Raw genomic sequence first — 22,061 nt, forward strand, 5'->3', positions numbered from 1 at the left:
CCATGAAGATCCTGGCTTAGCCGCTTCTCAAGCCGGCTCGTGGCTTGGCTCTTGGCTTTGGCTTCACGTTGCCCTATCCGCGCGGGCGCGCCAGGTGCGCGCACGCGCCCATGTGGAAACCTTCAAAGCTTAATCCTCATGCTTCCTTCCTTTGTACCCGTCTTCCTTCTCTCTTTCGGTCCATTCCTACTCTATATCCTGAAACCACTTAACACACAAGTCACGGCATCGAATGGCATCAAGAGAAGATTAGAAATGTATCTATTTTAGTGCAAAACAAGCACGTTTTCATTCATGAGGCAAAACTAGGGAAGGAATACAAAATCTTGTATTTTCATATGGAAAGTGTGTGGAATCATTGATAAAACCCCTGAAATCATCATAAGATAAATCCTCAAATTGGGGTTTGTCACCATGCCAGAGCGGCCGACCCCCAGCTATACCTCCCCATGTCATCAAGGTTTGCCACAAATGGCAACCACCGTATATGTACCCGGTTCGCACTCTTGTCCCCAAATAACTGAGTTGATAACAGCATCATGATGTAGGCCCGTGCGTAGATGCGGACAGTCTCCTCGCTCGCATCTGCTGGTAGCACCCTAAACCTATCGCGAAACCATGTAAAGTGCACTGTCATCTGCTTGACCTTATTCGGTGGAGGCCGCTCACCGAATAGGTCCTCAAACCACTCCCAAGCTGGTCGGCCACCCTCCATGTATTTCTCAAACTCACCAAGGCAACCACTCACAGCCTCCCCATCCACAGGCAGCCCTAGCTGAAATGCCACGTCCTGCAATGTCACTGTGCATTCTCCGAAAGGCAGGTGGAACGTATGCGTCTCAGGACGCCACCTCTCAATGAACGCACTAACCAGTGGCTCATCCAACCAGAACCATTCGCTGTTTAGCCTGGCTAAATGGTACAATCCAACCCTCTCTAAATACGGGATGATCCTATCATGCAAGGGCATATTCTGTAGCCGTCTCACATTGTATATACACCTAGTGGGCTGCACAGAACAAGAAAGATATACAGAGTCCAATTAAATTCTCCTATCCTTAAAAAATTTGCCATAACTAACCGGATACAAATATATTAAACCATCAACAAATTCTCCTAAATAAAAAATAAAAAAATTCCCTAGTCACGATAGGAAAAATAACAACACACATACTTTAATAAATAACAGCCAGAAATATTAAAATACTATAAAGCTTTAAAATTTAAAACTTCATATCATACAAATACCCTAACCAAACTAAAATAATTCACTAACGTCAGCTATCCCTTTCCCTAACCAGTGAACTAACATCCTAGCATGCAAAGCCTAATTTCAAACTAGAGGGAATATTCTATAAATTCTAATTCGTCTACCTAACCTACCATTTTCTGACTAACATATGCAAAGCCTAGAAAAAAATAAATGTTAACTAACCTCGTCCCCAATAGAGCCAGCAATATGCGCAACACCGTTCAGTCGGTACAGGGTCCTGCCTGCCATGATAACTGGCCAGAAGTCGCCGCTGAGATACCTCGGACCCGCTCACAACTTGCTCTGACCTCTCTCTAGAATTTTCTCTCTCTAAAAAACTCCACAAACCATCTAAATGCATAATCTGCGGCTACAACCACGGTTTATATAGGCAAAGCAGCACACGTAAACCGCTACTGGCAGTAGCGGTTTACACACACACACACACATACACGTAAACCGCTACTGGCAGTAGCGGTTTACACTCACACACTCACACACATAAACCGCGGCTGGTTGTAGCGGTTTATGCACACCTGTAAACCGCTACTGCCAGTAGCGGTTTACATAAAATAGTGAAACAACGCATTTGCGTATTGAATTTGGAAACAATGTATTTGCGTAATATTGGGGATCAAACAATTTACTAACGTAAATTGCCCAATTTTTTATATCTAAAAACTGAGTTTTGTTAATTATTAAATATTGACTTTATGGCCAGACTACATTAAAGTTAAATAAATTTTTTTTAGATTCAAATAGAATATTTTAAACTTTAAAATCTAAAATATAATTAAACCTAAATGTAGAAAATCAATTTAATACTTTACTCTTAGAAATATATTTGCTTGGTTTGTGAATATCTTCTCTATTTTTTATTCTTGGCGGTTTTTGCTTTCAATATTTCGTAAAAAGAACGTATTTAAGAAAGGGGTAAGGTTTTTTTTTTTTTTTTTTCCTATTTCTTATTTTTATTATCCTTTACAAAATTTAAAAAATAGAAAACTAATTTCTGTTTTGACCAAAAAACAAACCTTGTTCTCAGTTTTTATCTATCAAGAAATACTTGTATGGGCCTTAGCCGCTCCAAAATTGGCCCAGGCCAGGGTAGCCCAGCCCATCAATAACAACCATAAACCCTAATATGCCAACACAGGGTCAATTGTATATTAGTGGGCTACCCTATGTTTTCCCACACAGGTTCAATTGTATATTAGAGGAGCTTAATTTTAATCCGTAAAATACACAGACGTCTAATTATATTTATCTTTTTTATAATTATTCATGAAATCAAAATAAAAAAATAATTATTTTTATTAATATAATATTATATAACTAAATATACATATAAAATTATTTTATACAGTCAATACATTAAAATTAAATTTATCTTAAAATATTATAAAACCAACTGATATAATAGCTAAATGTCTAGTTTTGTTACATCCAATCCACAAACAAAACTAGACAATGTTACGTAACCCTAATCTCTATACTTGTATGTTTATTTCTTCCTCTCAACAACAAAATTCATTAACTAGATTTGAATTTCTTCTAATTTCTATCTTAGATTGTAATTTACCGGCAATAAGCTAACAAAATAAAATGAAAACAATGTTTAGTTATTTTGTAGTCCCTTATAATTTTATCAAATTTATAATTAAATTTTTATAATTTTTTTAATTAAATCTTTATACTATTTTTAATTTTATAATTAAGTTCTTTCTATTATAAAAAATATTAAAGTTAACTGAATATTTTTCTACAGATTAAAAATATTCACAATTAAAAACCTAATTAGATCTTTATCTACATGTATTTTAGGAGAAATATTTTGTTAATTTTAATATTTTTAACATAAAAAAACTTAATTGCAAAATTAAAAACAGTGTAAATATCTAATTAAAAAAAATTAGGAATCTAATTGCAAATTTGAAAAAACTATAAAGAACAATAGAGTAATTAAACCAAAATAAAATTATCCAAAATAGGAACTTGGAATTTGAAGCATAAGGCAAAGGTGTAAGACAAGCATATATGATTGAGAATTGTTCACAACATAAAACAGCTTGTTTCATGTGACAATGCCAATTATACAAAAGCAAAGGCCTGAAACAGAATTGTACCACTAATGGAAAGGAAATAACATTCTCAAAAATTTCCCCTAACATTTTCAGTATGTAACAATCAGACAAATGCTGCATAATTAAAGTAACATCAACTAAGAACAACCCAACAGATAGTTACATATTGCTGCCACAAGGAGGGAGAGGGAGAGGTAGAGGGACAAAATGAGCATGCTTCGGGAGTGAGCGAACAACGCGAAACAATGCTGCTTCGACAAATTGACATTAAAAATCATAATGCAAATCTGCAGGCCTTCGTTGTTAAATAATCTCAGTCATACGCTTCTGCAATATCCACAAGACGAATAAACTGCTCCAGATAGTAGGTTTCTCAGTTCTGCTCCTGCCACTTACTTAATTCTTGGTCGCTATGGGTTCTTGTTGTACAAAGGTTTGTTCTTGTTCTTGTTTCTCTTCTCTGAGTACATTGCCATTTGTGCACAACTCAGCTTCACTTGGCTTGTCCATGGGACTGGGAGCCGAATTCAGAGGTGGAACTTTGCTTGTTTCATGGGACAAGATGTTGTTTTCTTCATTGGCCTCAGCCACCTTGACTTTATCTTTCACTGTTGAATTGGACAAGGTGGTAACTTTAGTCGCTATACTAGATAAGGGGGTTTTTGTGTAATTAGGTGTCTTAGATGGAGTCCGTGCAGTAGATGAATTGGATGGACTACTCTTTTCAGAACCCAGTCGAGGAGGAAGAGATTTTCGCTGCGGTTTCTTTTGATTGACAGGAGAAATTCCTTTAGTTAGTGTACTCTGAGACGCTTTCTCATCGAGGCTTAAACGACCTATTTGAGCGCTGCTGATAGCGTCTCCTTCTGACTCTGGATGTGTTGCGCTCTTTCTACGACCAAGCTTGGGGGATTTCGCTCTTGTAGTTGGTATCTACATTTGTAAGTTCACAGGCAAATGAATTTCAATTTCCACACGACAAGACCAAACTCAAACTCAACAAGATTAAGCAGAAGGTCAATCACAAGATATCAGGAGGAGGAAAAGGGAGGAGGGGGGACTATGGATAAGTACAATGTCAAGTTCGGATTACAAAACAACACTAAAGCAAGGAACAAGACTTCAACTTATCAGTGAAGAAAAATCAGATTTTGATAAAGTAAAATCAGTTTAGATGCACAAAGTGACAAGCCATATATAACAACAAATTAACTGAAATATTTTCAGCCATATAGAACCTCAACACCACCAAAATTTTAGAAACAATAATCATTGAATCTAAGGTTCCTCATGGAGATAAATGAAAGTAGATAATCGACTCTAATTTTATGAATCATCAGAGTAATTGAAATCATAACGAATGAGCATCAAAGTTTTCTAAACTTATCACATGTACTACATTATATGAGAGGCTTATCTTGTATGTCGCCTGCCTACCAATGTTGGTTAAACATCATCAGAAAATAAGTTTCATAACCAATGATATAACTACACATGCAATTTCCATAATAAAGCGTTCCCTCCAATTTTCATATCTAGGATGCCTGAAGTTCGCACAAACAAAATAATTGACTCGTTAGCAAAAAATACCACAACTAGTTGGAGTAACTAATAGCACTATAAATGTAAGCGAATAGCATCATATAATAAGTGGAGACGAATAATTCTGTAATCAGAAGAGCAAAAAAGACATTTAATTACATAGAAATCAGTTGATCAAGTTATGTGGAAGAGTGAGAAGAAAGCTCTAATCAGAAGAGATTGCTCTTCCGAAATGGATTGGAAGATTGTCTTACATTCTTACTCTCAGAAACCGCATGAAAAATGTAGCCATGCCCACATTTGTGCATGCACAAAGCAAAGGGAACATACATTTATTTATGTGGTATATATTTACACACTAGGACTGGATGCCATTAGATGCAGAGCCATGCGTATGCCAGCATGTATACACAGAGAGAAACTTACCTTCTTTAACTCCACCCTTGGAGGAGTAGGCTCCTGGTAAAAACTAGGCATTGGAGTTGCTTTAAATGCAAGACTCTTCCTAAGCATCTTAATCTCAGCTTCTTGGGTCTCCTACAAAAGGAATGAAATATTTATGTCAATGAAAAAGGCATTCATATGACTAAAAAACATCTGCCACTAATTTGCCGGCATAGATATCAAATATAATAACCTTGGTTTTTGCTTGTAGGTTACTCTCCTCCACTTCCTTTGCGTGAATCTTTTCCTCGAGCTTTGAGTAAAACTGGCCACCAGAATATCAATGATTCTTTTAACTACAAACTTATTTGAAATAAATCCTCATGTTAAAACAAAATACGGAAGTAAGTAATAATTGATTACCTGTTTTCTTCTCTCAGCTCGCTCATCACATTTGAAGCTGAATCCATAATTGGGAAGTGCCCCAACCCTGCGATGTTTAGCATCTTCTGCAGTAGGACTTCCAAGTGGATTAAGGAAAGACCATGATCAAACACCAGAGTGCTCTCAAAAATCGATAAAAACTCACCAAGACCATAAAGGCAGTCCCATTAGATTCCCACTTGTGCTCACAAGGAAGCAAAAGAGACCCAATCACAAACGGACATGCAAAAAACAAATAAATAAATAAAAGGATACGAAGAACATTCTGTTCCTCCTTGAACATTTTCAGCGGGCCCTTTCTTCAATGATCTTGGTTTAGCTTTGTCCCTGATTCAAATAAGTGACATTCCACTAGTCAAATATGTAAAACCATTTCTATATGACATAACATATTTCTTCAACTAGCATATGATGAAAATTCACAAATACATGCAAAGCATTACATACAGTGGTACTTCAGAAGACACTGGATCAGATTTTCCAGGGTGCTGAAAGAAAAGAGTAAAAACTATCAGGGAAAGCCAAAACTATATTTTATTACCCAACACCCAAGAGATAAAAGAACAAAGGAAGCACGATTAACCAAATGCTAGTGCAAGTAATGATAGGATAAAGCAACCAAAGATAACAACAATATTTACCTTGGACAACCGAGTTTCCTTGTCATTATACGAACTGAGTTTGGCAGGCTGCCTAGGGTGGGGTTCTGAAGCTGAAGTACCATTTGAAACAGCAGATGATGCATGTTCATCTTTTCCATCTTTGCATCTTTTCACCGAGTTTGCATGAACACCTTTCGAACCTGTGGGCTTTGCGCACTTTTCCTTCACAGGACCCTTTTGAGCTCTTAATTGCCTTGATTGATCCTCTACTGTAGTAACATCCTCATCCTAGAATTGAGCAAATAAATCAGACTCAAATAATATAAACAAAATAAGTTGATCATGAACTCAGTTCTGAGGAAAAAGAGTAAGGAGAAAAAAACTGTTCTCACATTAGAATTGTCCACATTGTTGCCATTGCTGCTGCCATTTGCTACTTCCCTGATTTCCACCACAGATGAGTTATCAGTTGCAGCGCCATCCAACTCATCAAAATTTTCAACATTTCCATTTGGAGATGCCATTTCTGTAATTTCAGCAACACTGGGGTCTACATCTACACCATTCAAAACACCAGTATCATCTCCAAAAGTATATCGTTTTCATGAACACAATTCTAGTGTACTACTTCTATCCCATCAGCAGACGAACGGTTACTTGGATCGATCATTCACACCAAGCTATCCTACAAGTTAAATAGAGATAGTCAAGACAAGGCCACAAGGAAAAAACTACACTCTTATAGAACAAGTTTCACCATTCATCTGTTGTGACTAACAAGTATAAATATTCTAGACAATCAATGTGATTTTCGATTTACCATCCAACTTATATACCAAAGAGATTACAATCTTTCAGAAAAAAAAAAGAATGCATCATTCTATGGTCTAATAGCAACTTATCCAATTGAAGGAAAAAGATAAGAACAGGATGGAGGAAAAAATAGCAGACCTTGTGAGGTGTTGTCATGACCTATAAACCAGTCAAACAGGCAAAAGCAACACAACATAAAAAATTCTTCTTGTTTTCTTGAATATTTGGTACATAATTGAAATTTCACAATTCATACAAATATGATAAAAGAAACAAACAAGACCTTCCAAAGTCATGCACACTAATCAATAATGCAAAGAATACATTAGTAGAGGATAAATTAAAAAGATTGCATCAAACCCCCCTTTGGCTGCCAAGTGCATGAAGACAAATTTGGAAGATGCAAATATAAAATATTTTTTTTCTTAATTTAAAACTTAAAGAAAAACAAAGTGAAAACATGAAATTAAAAGCTCAAGATTGAACCTCTACTTTAGCATCATCTTAGCTCAAAACTAAGCAATTAACTAAGAACTAACATAGTCAGAAAACAATGAGTACATAAAAAGTGAAAGTGATAGAAATGAAATCAAAGCAAAAAAAGAAGCAATAGTAGCATGCTCCAATTCCCAATGCCCCATTTGCAAAGAATAAAACTTTGATCCAGCATTGATCTATTTATGCCCAGAAACAATGGCAGCAAACCCCACATTTTGAAGCATTAAGATCTGTGATTACCAAAATGAGATTTTGATGGGTTCAGAAGAGTAACAGCAAAAAGGGAAGTGAAAATGGAGAGTGGCATGGTTACCTCTTACCTGAGTGAGAGTGTGAAAAGGGGAACAGAGAGATCTGAAGAGAGAGAGAGAGATGAGAATGGTGGATCCGAGTCCGACCAAAGAGATCCGAAAGATTCACGCTGTAGAAGTAGCTGTTGCTTTTATCTATCTGTTTTATTTAATATTTATTTATTTATTTTAGTTTCGGGAGGAGGCAGAGACACCACTTTTCAATGAAAATCCAAATGCCGAAAGGAAATTTTCCAGGTCAAGTCTCGTCGCTTTCGTTTTTTTTTTTTTTTTTTTCTATGGAATAAATAAAATAAATATAATAATTACTGATATGTGCCGATATATGTAAATTTGGTTAAAATATTTTTAAATAATTTGTTGGGATGAAATCCCAAAAATGAGAATTATTGGTGATTTCAGAAAATAAAGGGCAAAATAGAACTTGCCGGGACAAATTCAAGTTTTTTTTTTTTAATTCAAAAAGCGAATTTGCTAGGATTGAAGTGTAAATTCTTTAAATTTTTAAAAAGTAAATTTGCTGGGAATTAATTATCTTTTTTTTTTAATATTTTCAAAAGGTAAATTTGTCAAAGGCGAATAATCTATTTTTATTTTTCAAATTTAAAAAAAATGCCGGCAAATTAATCTTTTAAAACACAATTTGTTGGGACAAATTGTCTTTTTGTTATTTTTAAATTTCTAAACATACTATACACTGAAGACGAATTTTGAGTACGATATCTTAAAAAGTAATAATCTTATACAAATTAAAAAGCGTGTAAATTTTGCACTATAATACATATTTCGTTTACGGTAAAAAAAGCAAAAAATATACACATATCTTATTACAAACAAGATTCTTTTTTTGGCATATTTTATTTACAGTAAATAAAATATGTGTTATTTTTTCTTGTTTATTGTACAATCAAGACACAGTAAATTTGTCAAGAGTGTGTGCATCAGCTTCAGGTGGAATCTGTCCAACTCTATCCTTAAGTCACATGTAGACTAAGGAAAATTTTCAATAATTTTTAACTATTGATCTTAATTATAAAAAATATATCTAATATATATAATTAAAATTAACGATTAAAAATTATTGAAACACCGATATACTGATATATTTAAAAACTTTCCGTAAGCTAAGGTGATACGCTACATCCTACAAGGTTATGCTGCACTCACGATTTATCTTGTCATCCTTCTTAGTCATTCACAAGTTCTAAGTTGCTATGTAACATTAGACTTGAACCTTATGCAAAAAAACACAATGTCTTTTGAACCAAGGGACCCTAACCACAGTATAGATGAGTGTCAAACTATTGGTTAAGCATAGATTTTATAACAGAGTCTTTGCAATTAGAGTACTAGAGTTTGATCGAGTGAAATATCACTACTGAATCAAGCATTATACAACAAACTTTGATGGAGCATTCGGCTGCATATCGCCATATATACTAGGAAGTTCGAAAGTATGAGGTACTACAATATACATGCTTGTACCAACGACATCTTGAATTCCATATCAACTTTATTTGTAAGGTCATTTTTTTTCTGGTAGAAGGTAATCCTTATGTTTTGTTAAGAATGATCCAAAATTTTATGAAATAAAGTTATAAGTTCAAACTATCGAATAAGACTCTATGGATAACAAAACAAGAAGTAATTGTTGAGATTTATGAGAATTAGGAAGAGTTTTACAACTAGCATCCAAAATTACTTAATGCGATGAAACATTATTTGTAAGGTATGGTACACAATTTTTAATCCCACGATTTTTAACTTGTACCATATTATGGTGATTTATGATAGTACTATAATTTCATACACTTGGTATCTCAATACAGTGCAACATACCTCATATGAATACGGGAAACGATATTATTTGACTTAATTATTTCAAAATATTTATAAATAGGGTTCTAATTTCTAATGAATCGCCCAAACAAAAATATCATGCAAAACTTTAGTGATTTTACTTGTTATCCAAACATATTGAAGAACATTTTTTTCCTCCTCCACACGTATTCTACTATAGACCAGTTTGGTTTTGGAGTGATGTAGTGTGGAATAACTGATATAACTAAGTAACCAAAACTCCAAAACCGTTATGAAGACACAAATAGCAACATTCAATAGTCAATAAAAACACATCTACAAAAAACATACTCTTTCAACACTTATTCCACACTACATCACTCCAAAACCAAACTGAATTTTGCCACATTAAAAACAGAGCACTACAATATTATGAACCCAACAATTGGACAATGCAGCATGTGCCTAAAAGCAACCCTAATTGATGTCAGCTTAATAAAACATAAAACACTTACATCTCATGAAAAAGGACACCATTGACATTCCTCCACTAAACAGCAACAGTCAAAACTGCAACTGAAAACTTCTTCAAACTTCCAATGAATCAGAATTCTGCATAATCAAGCAAACAGTTGTAAACTGTTCAAGGAAGTTACATAAGCAAGCCATACCCTGCACATCAGACCAGTCAAGAAACCATGAGCTAAGCATCGTCAACAAGAACATCATCTACTTCATTCTCACTCTCCAAAATACCCACCAAAGACATGCAAGTTTCAACATCCCACATTCAAACAATGATCAAGGAAGAAGAATGAGGGAAACAGAAGATGGAAACATATAACCGGAGATTCAATAAAAGATTAAGAACATAAGGATCAAACTCCATAATCGGCATACACACACGAACAAATTGCAAATCACAAACCCTAACAAATCAATTGGCAAGCAAACACATAACAACTCAACACACACAACACAGAAAGAACAGGGTTAAGCAATGGGACAGAACCAGAGCACAATTCAGACGCAACATCGCCACAGGCCGTACCAACAGTGACTAATATCTGCATCAAGCACCATTTCCCGATTCCTTACCAACCCTAACCATTTGAAACCGCAAGCCATCGTCATCACCGACACAATTTTCACCTTTTAAAAGAAATTCTGAATGCAGAGAAAATTCCAAATCAGCAAAGAATTCACGAGCTTTCTATTCATGATAGATAGATATGAAGCAAAGGGTTTGTACCTTAATCTTGAGCACAAAATTAAGGGCTTCTTCCATTGCAATAGGTTTTAGAGGACTCCATGGCCTTTAAACAGGTCTTTCAATTTGATGTTTGGAATTCCAACCTGTTCTACTCAATGATCTGTGCAACTATTCAATTTAATTCCAAATCTTCCTTGTTTGTCAGCATCACAACATGGCCATTCTTCATAGACATCAGTGGATGATGCTCCTGTTCTAATGGAAAGTATCGAATTTGACAATATCAATAACTACCCTTTTTCCAAATGAGTTTAGACCTGAAGATCATTTCATTTGCCATAAAGTGAGTTTGGCAGTCTCAACAACCAACTTTAGTATTGAAATAAAGAATGAATTCCATAATGTACAGATGGCTGATCAGATTAACAAGTGAGAATATCTTGAAATTCATATGCAATATGAATCTGAGACCATTATTTTTGAAGTTATATTACTTCAAATAAATAGAATGCATCTTTTGATCTGGAGAAATCCTCGAGTCCCTTACTCAAGTGGTTTAAAACTCTGTAAATTTCTTCTGAATATGTACAACACTTATCATCAGCAACAAATTTGTGGATGGACTGGTCAATTTCTATGAAACTCCAAGCAGAAATGGTTGACACTCCCCTTTTTTTCATCAGTCTTCTCGTCTCGGAGACACCTTCCCATTTGCCCGTACTTGCATACATGTTTGCTAGAAGGATGTAATATCCACTACGTTGAGGCTCCAATTCTATCAAATACTTCCCAACTCTATGTGCCAGTTCAACATGACAATGCATCATGCATCCGTTGAGCAAAGACCCCCATATGGCTCCATCCGGTTCTATCGGCATCCTAGCAACTAACGCTAAAGCATCTTTGATTCGCCCGCCTCGCGCCAAAATATCAACCATGCATCCATAGTGTTCAATGGATGGTAGGATGCCATATTTTCCACTCATTCGTTCAAAAAACCACCACGCTTTAGTCAACAAGTCCTTGTGATTGCAGGAAGTTAGAATACCAACAAAAGTAACTGCATTGGGTTTGGGTCCAACCTTCTCCATCTTATCGAAAAGCTCAAGAGCCATATAATTCTTTCCATTAATAGCCAAACCCAATATCATAGCACTCCAAGTAGCAACATCCTTACTAGGCATACTATCAAACACTTTCTCTGCCTCTTCTACCCACCCACACTTGGTGTAGAAATCAATCAACGCAGTCCCCAGTTCGAGTTCATACTCCAAACCATTTTCATCAATGTAACTGTGAATCCATTTGCCTTCTTCAAATGCACCCACAGCAGCACATGCATTGAGCACACTCACCAGAAGAGAGCCATTCAAATTAACATCATTTCCACAACACTTGAGCTCGTGGAAAACTTGAATGCCCTCATTGAAACAACCATTTCTCACATACCCAGACACCATGGCGCTGTAGGATACCTCATTCCTTTGCGGCATCTCATCAAACAACAGCCTTGCTTTCTCAATTAAACCATTATTACAATAACCAGTAACAAGACCAGTCCAACACACCACATTCTTGTTGGAACATTCATCGAACACCTGGCGTGCAACACCAACCTCTCCATGATCACAATAAACACCAATCAAAGAACTCACTACAAAAGCATCATAATCCACACTCCCTAACTTCACCACTTGAGCATGGGCTTGTTGGAGGAGAGACAAAGAGCCACGGCAAGATTTGACAAACATGGTGAAGGTGTGAGAGTTGGGCCTAACACCAGTGGCTAGCATTTGTTTGAAAAGCAGAAAACAGTTGTAAAATTGTGAGTCTCTTGAAAAAGCTGTTATCATGACATTGAAATCGAAGACAGTGTGAATTGGCATGTGAATGAAAAAGGCCTCTAAACAGCGCATATTGCGGCGGTTGCGCTGGTGGCATTGGAAATAGAAGGCCAAGAGTCTGCTGGAGACGTAGGAGAATCGTGCAAGGCCATTGGTGATTGCGTGGGCGTGGATTCGCTTTAACTCTCTCGTGCTTGGATTTATGGTTCCTTGCAAGAGACGAAGGCATGGTGGGATTGAGCTCATAGGAGAGAGAGACTATTTTTTTTGGTTGCCCTCTGAATCCTCCATCCCGATAGAGGAAAACTAATCTATCGCGAATTTAAACTTCGTTTAAGGGTCTGTCGTTAGCTAATAAATTGCTGCATTAGAAGCAGAACAAATTGAACTGAACTGTGTCAGAAAACAAAACATGCATAAGCTCAGTTCCAGGGTCCAGGCTGAACTGAACTTGATAGAGCTGCAAACATTTTGAGGAAGAGTAAATAATAAATAATTATTTTTGGTCGAGGTGTAATAATGTTTTTTTTTTCATCCGAAAAAATATAAATATAATAAAATTTAATACGACAAAAAGTAATTTTATAATTAAAATAATATTAAAAAATCAATCATGATACATCTATAAAAAAATAATCATCAATGATTTACTTTAGAAGTATATTTGGTATTTATAAATTTTTTTAAAACCTTAATTATTCAACTATAAAAAATTTATTATTCTAATTTTATTATTTTAATGATCAATTATTTTATTAAGAATATATAAAATACGTAAAAATATATAATAGTTAAAAATGTGTATAAAATAATATTTATAAAAATATGTATTGAATTATTTTATTGAGAAAAAATTCTATGGCAATCATAAAGGCAGGCCACTTCATTTAAAAATACACTTTGTTAATTCTAAACTTGTACATTCTCAAACCAATGCAAACAACTAAATTGAAGAACTTACCTTTTCTTCAGCAGTGCTATTTAGAAAACAGAAAAACGCTTCCGAAAATTGAAAGCCGCAGGGACCAGTTTGCAAGTCAGCAATGCAAGGACATTTTAGAGCTCTCTGAACTTTTGCCTCATCAAGTCTACAACAACATCAACAATAAACAAATATAAAAGTACTAGCAGTGAATGAATTAAAGTGTAAGTTGGTCATTATTGATGCTGAGACAAAGCAAATGCTTCATTAAGCAAAAGATTCCAAATGTAATAACCAAGGAGCAAGTCAAGCTAATTGGCCAAGGACTTGTCTGATTTCAATTTATATAATAGAAGTTATTTGACCAAGTCATTATCAATGGTAGATAACATAATTCTAGTTCTAGGTAGCATTAACAAGTTCATTGCATTAACATTAACATTATAGATTAGTTACCAGTTAGCAACTCTAACATGCACCAATATCACTTGTATTACCTCAACGTCTTTCATTCTATCAAATCCACATTCTTATTTCTTCCATGCATCAAACCCTTAACTACTTATGAAAACTGGCAATAAATCATAAGTAAATGAAACGGATTAGTTCTTGACCTGTCGGATTGGGATTGGGAGATACCGTGGGCAACAAAAAAAACTGTAAAAATGGGTGACTAATTGACTATGTAAAAAAGTATTGTCTCCCCTGCTTCAAATCATAGTAAAACAGAAAGTAATACAAATGATAAAGCTAAGTTAAAAAGTGTAAAGAAGGAAATCAGAAAGTAAAGAGAAAAGAGATGACCTACTGTGTTAGATGGCGCAGCAGCAGGGGAGAGACTAGAGAGGAATGTCGTTGGCCGTTGCTGTGTTAGAAATCGATCGACGACAGTGAGCGACGGAGAGTAGTTCGACGATGGCGACTGTGACGGTGGCAGTGGTGGGTTGGTTGCGGCGACAGTAGGGGAGAGACGAGAGAGGATGCTGGAACGGCGATTAGGGTTTTTCAGTTTTTTTAATTTTTTGAGTTTTGAAGATTGAAGTTACTGCTGTGAATAACCGTGTGCTTACCACCTTTTTCTTTAATACCGCTTTCAAATTCCAAACCATTATTATTCCCTTCACCTTCTTCTCCTTCATCATCATCATCATCATCATCAAATTCAATTCAAGTGAAGCACCACCACCACCACTCAGCAATGGTGACTCTTCTTGTTGCTACAACCTCCGACCCTGCTTCCATCAACCCTGCCAATGCCCGCTTGGCAACCAGGTCCCCATTCAATTATCAATACTTCATTTTCAAATTCCTCTTTTCTTTTTTGGAATAATAGTTAAAATGGTCGTGAAAGATCACTTAATAGTGAATCAATTTTGAGGTATTTCATATGTCGAGAACTGAATTAACAACTATTTTGACTATTAACGGTTTTGCTACTGTAGATATCATTGAGTTAGTTATATATTAGTCAGTTATGTTTCTTATAATTAGTAAAAATTCATTTCTAGTTGTTTTCTACGAATTATTTATTCTGATGCAATGGATTGCAACACCTTTGATTGTTTATTATAGGATGACATGAAGAGTTTCTGTAATGGAGGGGTGAGGGTTTTGCTTCATGGGAAGAGCATAGTGGTGGAGGATGACTTGGACAAGAGGTGGAAAGAGAAGACTGGTGAGGTTGTTGATGAGGTCATCTTCTTCAGCAAGCACACTGCTGTTTCTAACAAACCTGCCCTCACTGTTCATCCCATTGGTATTCATTTCTTGTCTTGATTTCCCTCTTTTTCTGTTCTTCTTGCTTGGGATACCAACTTGTATAGTTCTTTCATGTTTCTTCCCCTGGTCCCTGAATTTGAGGTGTGTTTTCTTTTGAGCAATTGAGAAATTCAGAATGCCTTCTTAAATTTAGCACTTTTCGGAACTACATGCCTTCTTTTCCGTTGGACAAAAATGGCTTTTTGTTAAATTGTGTTTTCAATAATGGGATTGTAGTTTTCAAAAGCTATTCTATCAGAATTTGATATGTTTCCTCAATTTAGATTACTTTGGAGGCCACTCATCACGGGCCATTCACGAATAAGCCAACAATGTTTCTTGAGATTGGTGAGTGCTCTTTTCTTCCTCTTAGATCTGTTCTGGATTGATGGATTTGATATACCATATATCATAAGTACATTGCATAATCTATTACTAGGGTCTAAATTCATTACTATTCCTCCAATGTTTGGTTTCCAAATCAAGACTGTCTTTCTTTTTCTTGACGCTTAATCTCACATTCAATTCATATTCATCTTTCCCTTTTGCGAGTACTTGTCAATGTAGAAGGTTCCATCTTTCAAATTTTTTTGGGTGGGAGGAAAAAAAACTGATGTTCAAAGAGAAATATAGGTGAAGCTTGTAAATCAGCAATGTTATTGTAGTTTAATACTCGGTGCAGGAACGTGATTTCGAGTTATTGGAATTGTTGACTGTCCTTAAGTTGGTCCTCAATTAACCATCTCTCACTTGTACCGATACCCTTTTATGTGTGGGAATCCTTTTTTTTTTTTTTGGGTAAAATTTTAATATCTTTTGGTTCTTTTAAGTAATTTGTGCCATCTCAACAGCATTCTCATGTTTCATCAGAAGCTGTTAGCTATAACTTTAGGGGGAAAATAAATACATTTGAATTTTGAATGAATAAATTAAGATGGTATAATTTCTCTCTGTGATTTGATGATGACTTGTAGAAGACTTGGAAAAGTATCATTTAAGACAGTAGACATAATACAAAATATACAAATTCGCTTAGGAGTTATTTGATTTGGTTATGACTTGTGAAAACACTTTGTTGTTGAATAGCTTAATATAAACTGGTTTTCTTTTGTCGACTATTGGAAAAGACAGGATGCTGCTCAAGTAATGGCTCAGGTTGAGGACTTGTGTTTTCTTCACTTTGCATCGATATGTAGAATTTTTCTTGTTCCATATTTGATGGTTTACATGAGATTATGTGCGATGTGTTTTCAGATAGCATCATTTTCACTGTTTTGCAAGATGGGAAATACTTTTAACTATAGTCTTCCAATTTAGCATCTGCTCTTGATATCTTTTAAATTGTTCTAATGCTGCCAACATTGCATAATGCATCCTATGGAATATAGTTCTTGAGAAAAATCATGTTTGTTTCTTTAATGTAATATCTTTGTGCTACATTTTTCAAAGTTTGTTCTAACTTCTAACCTGAATCTATATCTCATGATCTTGTAGGGAGAATGATAAGAAGAAAGTCCTTCTTGGGATAGGTGGCGGACACTATGCGCCTCGGCATATGGATGTAGTATTGTGAGCAGTCATTATCCTTGTAGTTTAATTTTCTCTCTGACTTTTGAAAGACGGTGTTTCGGGAGTGAGCGAACAACGCGAGACAATGCTGCTTCGACAAATTGACATTACAAACCATAATGCAAATCTGCAGGCCTTTGTTGTTAAATAATCTCAGTCATATGCTTCTGCAATATCCACAAGACGAATGAACTGCTCTGGATAGTAGGTTTCTCAGTTCTGCTCCTGCCACTTACTTAATTCTCGGTCGCTATGGGTTCTTGTTGTACAAAGGTTCGTTCTTGTTCTTGTTTCTCTTCTCTGAGTACATTGCCATTTGTGCACAACTCGGCTTCACTTGGCTTGTCCATGGAACTGGGAGCCGCATTCAGAGGTGGAACTTTGCTTTTTTCATGGGACAAGATGTTGTTTTCTTCATTGGCCTCAGCCACCTTGACCTTATCTTTCACTGTTGAATTGGACAAGGTGGTAACTTTAGTCGCTACACTAGATATGGGGGTTTTTGTGATCTTAGATGGAGTCCGCGCAGTAGATGAATTGGATTGACTACTCTTTTCAGAAGCCAGTCGAGGAGGAAGAGATTTTCGCTGCGGCTTCTTTTGATTGACAGGAGAAATTCCTTTAGTTGGTGTACTCTGAGACGCTTTCTCATCGAGGCTTAAACGACCTACTTGAGCACTGCTGATAGCGTCTCCTTCTGACCCTGGATGTGTTGCGCTCTTCCTACGACCAAGCTTGGGGGATTTCGCTCTTGTAGTTGGTATCTACATTTGTAAGTTCATAGGCAAATGAATTTCAATTTCCACATGACAAGATCAAACACAAACTCAACAAGATTAAGCAGAAGGTCAATCACAAGATATCAGGAGGAGGAAAAGGGGAGGAGGGGGGACTATGGATAAGTACAATGTCAAGTTCGGATTGCAAAACAACTAAAGCAGGGAACAAGACTTCAACTTATCAGTGAAGAGAAATCAAAAGAGCAAAAAATAATTGACTCCTTAGTGAAAAATACCACAACTAGTTAGAGTAACTAATAGCACTATAAATGTAAGTGAATATTCATCATATAATAAGTGGAGACGAATAATTCTGTAATCAGAAGAGCAAAAAAGACATTTAATTACATAGAAATCAGTTGATCAAGTTATGTGGAAGATTGAGAAGAAAGCTCCAATCAGAAGAGATTGCTCATCCGAAATGGATTGGAAGATTGTCATAAATTCTTACTCTCAGAAACCGCATGAAAAATGTAGCCATGCCCACATTTGTGCATTCACAAAGCAAAAGTAATCTACATAATATGCGTTATACATTTACACAGTTGGACTGGATGCCATTTGATGCAGAGCCATGTGTATGCCAGCGTGTACACACAGAGAGAAACTTACCTTCTTTAACTCGACCCTAGGAGGAGTAGGCTCCTGGTAAAAACTAGGCATTGGAGTTGCTTTAAATGCAAGACTCTTCCTAAGCATCTTAATCTCAGCTTCTTGGGTCTCCTACAAAAGGAATGAAAGGTTTATGTCAATCAAAAAGGCATTCATATGAACTAAAAAACATCTGCCACTAATTTGCGGGAGTGGATCCTCTCCAGTGAACAAAAAACTGGATGGTGGGTGTCAATTGTGATCTTTCATCCTTCATTGCTCTCTCTCTCTCATATTTAATTTTGGTCCCACTTGTAAAGTTAATGGTGAGAGATCACACTGCATTTCCTCAAGTGTTAAAAAAACTGGAGAGGATCCATTTCCCTAATTTGCCGGCATAGATATCAAATATAAACCTTGGTTTTTGCTTGTAGGTTATTCTCCTCCACTTCCTTTGCATGAATCTTTTCCTCGAGCTTTGAGTAAAACTGGCCACCGGAATATCAATGATTCTTTTAACTACAAACTTATTTGAAATAAATCCTCATGTTAAAACAAAATAAGGAAGTAAGTAATAATTGATTACCTGTTTTCTTCTCTCAGCTCGCTCATCACATTTGAAGCTGAATCCATAATTTGGAAGTGCCCCAACCCTGCGAGGTTTAGCATCTTCTGCAGTAGGACTTCCAAGTGGATTAAGGAAAGACCATGATCAAACACCAGAGTGCTCTAAAAAATCAATAATAAACTCACCAAGACCATAAAGGCAGTCCCATTAGATTCCCACTTGTGCTCACAAGGAAGCAAAAGACACCCAATCACAAACGGACATGCAAAAAAACAAATAAATATATAAAAGGATACAAAGAACATTCTGTTCCTCCTTGAACATTTTCAGCGGGCCCTTTCTTCAATGATCTTGGTTTAGCTTTGTCCCTGATTCAAATAAGTGACATTAGACTAGTCAAATAGGTAAAACCATTTCTATATGACATAACATATTTCTTCAACTAGCATATGATGAAAATTCACAAATACATGCAAAGTATTACATACAGTGGTACTTCAGAAGACACTGGATCAGATTTTCCAGGGTGCTGAAAGAAAAGAGTAAAAACTATCAGGGAAAGCCAAAACTATATTGGTATTACCCAACACCCAAAAGATAAAAGAACAAAGGAAAAAATATTAACCGAATGCTAGCACAAGTAATGACAGGATAAAGCAACCAAAGGTAACAACAATATTTACCTTCGACAACAGAGTTTCCTTGTCATCATACGATCTGATTTTGGCAGGCTGCCTAGGGTGGGGTTCTGAAGCTGAAGTACCATTTGAAACAGCAGATGATGCATGTTCATCTTTTCCATCTTGGAATCTTTTCACCGAGTTTGTATGAACACCTTTCGAACCTGTGGGCTTTGTGCACTTTTCCTTCACAGGACCCTTTTGAGCTCTTAATTGCCTTGATTGATCCTCTACTGTAGTAACATCCTTATCCTAGAATTGAGCAAATAAATCAGACTCAAATAATATAAACAAAATAAGTTGATCATGAACTCAGTTCTAAGGAAAAAGAGTAAGGAGAAAAAAGTGATCTCACATTAGAATTGTCCACATTGTTGCCATTGCTGCTGCCATTTGCTACTTCCCTGATTTCCACCACAGATGAGTTATCAGTTGCAGCGCCATCCAACTCATCAAAATTTTCAACATTTCCATTTGGAGATGCCATTTCTGTAATTTCAGCAACACTGCGGTCTACCATCTACACCATTCAAAACACCAGTATCATCTCCAAAAGTATATTGTTTTCATGAACACAATTCTAGTGTACTACTTCAATCCCATCAGCAGACGAAAGGTTACTTGGATCGATCATTCACACCAAGCTATCCTACAAGTTAAATAGAGATATTCAAGACAAGATCACAAGGAAAAAAGTCAAAAACTACACTCTTATAGAACAAGTTTCACCATTCATCTGTTGTGTCTAACAAGTATAAATGTTCTAGACAATCAATGTGATTTTCGATTTACCATCCAACTTATATACCAAAGAGATTACAATCTTTCAAAAAAAAAAAAAAGAATGCATCATTCTATGGTCTAATAGCAACTTATCCAATTGAAGGAAAAAGATAAGAACAGGATGGAGGAAAAAATAGCAGACCTTGTGAGGTGTTGTCATGACCTATAAACCAGTCAAACAGGCAAAAGCAACACAACATAAAAAATTCTTCTTGTTTTCTTGAATATTTGGTACATAATTGAAATTTCACAATTCATACAAATATGATAAAAGAAACAAACAAGACCTTCCAAAGTCATGCACACTAATTAATAATGCAAAGAGTACATTAGTAGAGGATAAATTAAAAAGATTGCATCAAACCCCCCCCCCCCCTCTTTGGCTGCCAAGTGCATGAAGACAAATTTGGAATATGCAAATATAAAATATTTTTTTTCTTAATTTAAAACTTAAAAGAAAAACAAAGTGAAAATATGAAATTAAAAGCTCCAGATTGAACTTCTACTTTAGCATCATCTTAGCTCAAAACTAAGCAATTAACTAAGAACTAACATAGTCAGAAAACAATGAGTACATAAAAAGTGAAAGTGATAGAAATGAAATCAAAGCAAAAAAAAGAAGCAATAGCAGCATGCTCCAATTCCCAATGGCCCATTTGCAAAGAACAAAACTTTGACCCAGCATTGATCTATTTATGCTCAGAAACAATGGCAGCAAACCCCACATTTTGAAGCAGAAGAGAAATGAATCAAGTAGAAGATCTGTGATTACCTAAATGAGATTTTGATGGGTTCAGAAGAGTAACGGCAAAAAGGGAAGTGAAAATGGAGAGTGGCATGGTTACCTCTTACCTGAGTGAGAGTGTGAAAAGGGGAACAGAGAGATCTGAAGAGAGAGAGAGAGAGATGATAATGGAGGATCCGAGTCCGACCAAAGAGATCCGAAAGATTCACGCTGTAGAACTTAGAAGTAGCTGTTTTATTTAATATTTATTTATTTATTTTAGTTTTGGGAGGAGGCAGAGACACCACTTTTCAATGAAAATCCAAATGCCGAAAAGAAATTTTCCAGGTCAAGTCTCGTCGCTTTCGGATTATTATGGAATAAATAAAATAAATATAATAATTACTGATATGTGCCGATATATGTAAATTTGGTTAAAACATTTTTATATAATTTGTTGGGATGAAATCCCAAAAATGAGAATGGTTGGTGATTTCAAAAAAAAAAAAATTAGAGAGCTAATTATAACATTAATTTTATTAGATGAATAATAAAAAATATGAACAACGTAAATAATGGATTATATTTTAGGTCTATTAATTATTTAAAATAATAATTATATTTAATTGATTTAAAGTTTAATTTTTAAAATTAAAATTAGCTTTTTTTACTAATTATTTAAGTTATTTAAAAAAACGTTGTTCTTTTATATTTTTAATTTTTTTAATTTTTAAAAGGAAATTTGCTGGGAATGAATTATCTTTTTTATTTTTTTATTTTTAAAAAATAAATTTGTCAAAGGTGAATAATCTTTTTTTTATTTTTTAAATTTTGAAAAGAAAAATGGCCCGACGAATTAATATTTTAAAACACAATTTATTAGGACGAATTGTCATTTTG

General features: G+C 35.4%; 3 protein-coding genes and 1 long non-coding RNA gene across 20 annotated transcripts; 1 reads left to right on the plus strand and 3 right to left on the minus strand.

Annotated features, from left to right (window-relative positions):
- Nucleotides 1-3,275: 3,275 nt before the first annotated feature.
- LOC107612638 (protein WVD2-like 6) lies at nucleotides 3,276-8,145 on the minus strand. 6 transcript variants are annotated; one of them, XM_088496668.1, is made up of 9 exons: nucleotides 7,940-8,145; nucleotides 6,701-6,988; nucleotides 6,348-6,596; nucleotides 6,154-6,194; nucleotides 5,962-6,033; nucleotides 5,686-5,782; nucleotides 5,516-5,587; nucleotides 5,305-5,415; nucleotides 3,276-4,269 (listed from the first exon to the last, which is right to left on the minus strand). In XM_088496668.1, exons 2-9 carry the CDS (start codon nucleotides 6,830-6,832, stop codon nucleotides 3,733-3,735), a joined length of 1,311 nt encoding a protein of 436 aa, XP_088352794.1. In that variant the 5' UTR covers nucleotides 6,833-6,988; nucleotides 7,940-8,145; the 3' UTR covers nucleotides 3,276-3,732. The 6 variants fall into 6 exon arrangements, with proteins under 6 accessions (XP_088352794.1, XP_088352791.1, XP_088352793.1 ...); XM_088496665.1 differs by having other exon boundaries at nucleotides 6,701-6,993; XM_088496667.1 differs by having other exon boundaries at nucleotides 6,701-7,849.
- Nucleotides 8,146-11,275: 3,130 nt separating this feature from the next.
- LOC107612640 (pentatricopeptide repeat-containing protein At5g06540-like) lies at nucleotides 11,276-15,144 on the minus strand. 2 transcript variants are annotated; one of them, XM_088496655.1, is made up of 3 exons: nucleotides 14,518-15,144; nucleotides 13,814-13,875; nucleotides 11,276-13,138 (listed from the first exon to the last, which is right to left on the minus strand). In XM_088496655.1, the coding sequence occupies exon 3, from the start codon at nucleotides 13,031-13,033 to the stop codon at nucleotides 11,429-11,431; it is 1,605 nt and encodes a 534-aa protein (XP_088352781.1). In that variant the 5' UTR covers nucleotides 13,034-13,138; nucleotides 13,814-13,875; nucleotides 14,518-15,144; the 3' UTR covers nucleotides 11,276-11,428. The 2 variants fall into 2 exon arrangements, with proteins under 2 accessions (XP_088352781.1, XP_020965702.1); XM_021110043.2 differs by having other exon boundaries at nucleotides 11,276-13,149; nucleotides 13,749-13,875; nucleotides 14,518-14,658.
- On the plus strand, nucleotides 14,852-17,155 carry LOC110266114 (uncharacterized). The gene is made up of 4 exons (XR_002353083.2): nucleotides 14,852-14,981; nucleotides 15,282-15,465; nucleotides 15,752-15,815; nucleotides 16,962-17,155. It is a non-coding gene; the product is annotated as an uncharacterized LOC110266114 (long non-coding RNA).
- On the minus strand, nucleotides 16,855-21,512 carry LOC107612637 (protein WVD2-like 6). Of its 11 annotated transcripts, XM_088496658.1 has the most exons (10): nucleotides 21,290-21,426; nucleotides 20,580-21,199; nucleotides 20,010-20,303; nucleotides 19,658-19,906; nucleotides 19,463-19,503; nucleotides 19,271-19,342; nucleotides 18,993-19,089; nucleotides 18,823-18,894; nucleotides 18,428-18,538; nucleotides 16,855-17,800 (listed from the first exon to the last, which is right to left on the minus strand). In XM_088496658.1, exons 3-10 carry the CDS (start codon nucleotides 20,172-20,174, stop codon nucleotides 17,273-17,275), a joined length of 1,335 nt encoding a protein of 444 aa, XP_088352784.1. In that variant the 5' UTR covers nucleotides 20,175-20,303; nucleotides 20,580-21,199; nucleotides 21,290-21,426; the 3' UTR covers nucleotides 16,855-17,272. The 11 variants fall into 11 exon arrangements, with proteins under 11 accessions (XP_088352784.1, XP_088352783.1, XP_088352782.1 ...); XM_088496657.1 differs by lacking the exon at nucleotides 20,580-21,199 and having other exon boundaries at nucleotides 21,283-21,512; XM_088496656.1 differs by lacking the exon at nucleotides 20,580-21,199 and having other exon boundaries at nucleotides 21,290-21,446.
- Between the last annotated feature and the right edge of the window lie 549 nt (nucleotides 21,513-22,061).

Source organism: Arachis ipaensis, chromosome B8 (assembly GCF_059453495.1).
Source record: "Arachis ipaensis isolate K30076 ecotype BB chromosome B8, ASM5945349v1, whole genome shotgun sequence".
In the NCBI taxonomy this organism is placed as follows: Eukaryota; Viridiplantae; Streptophyta; class Magnoliopsida; order Fabales; family Fabaceae; genus Arachis; species Arachis ipaensis.

Bases quoted from the DNA above. Each gene is read 5' to 3' on its own strand.
- LOC107612637 (XM_088496664.1), bottom strand. From the start codon at position 21,276: ATGCCACTCTCCATTTTCACTTCCCTTTTTGCCGTTACTCTTCTGAAC. The intron at 20,168-21,209 runs GTAATCACAGAT...TGTAGATGGTAG, and splicing joins CCCATCAAAATCTCATTTAG to ACCGCAGTGTTGCTGAAATT. The intron at 19,504-19,657 runs GTAAATATTGTT...CTTTTCTTTCAG, and splicing joins AGGAAACTCTGTTGTCGAAG to CACCCTGGAAAATCTGATCC.
- LOC107612638 (XM_088496670.1), bottom strand. From the start codon at position 7,926: ATGCCACTCTCCATTTTCACTTCCCTTTTTGCTGTTACTCTTCTGAAC. The intron at 6,034-6,153 runs GTATGTAATGCT...TATTTGAATCAG, and splicing joins GTGTCTTCTGAAGTACCACT to GGACAAAGCTAAACCAAGAT. The intron at 5,588-5,685 runs GTAATCAATTAT...TCTGGTGGCCAG, and splicing joins GAGCTGAGAGAAGAAAACAG to TTTTACTCAAAGCTCGAGGA.
- LOC107612640 (XM_088496655.1), bottom strand. From the start codon at position 13,033: ATGAGCTCAATCCCACCATGCCTTCGTCTCTTGCAAGGAACCATAAAT.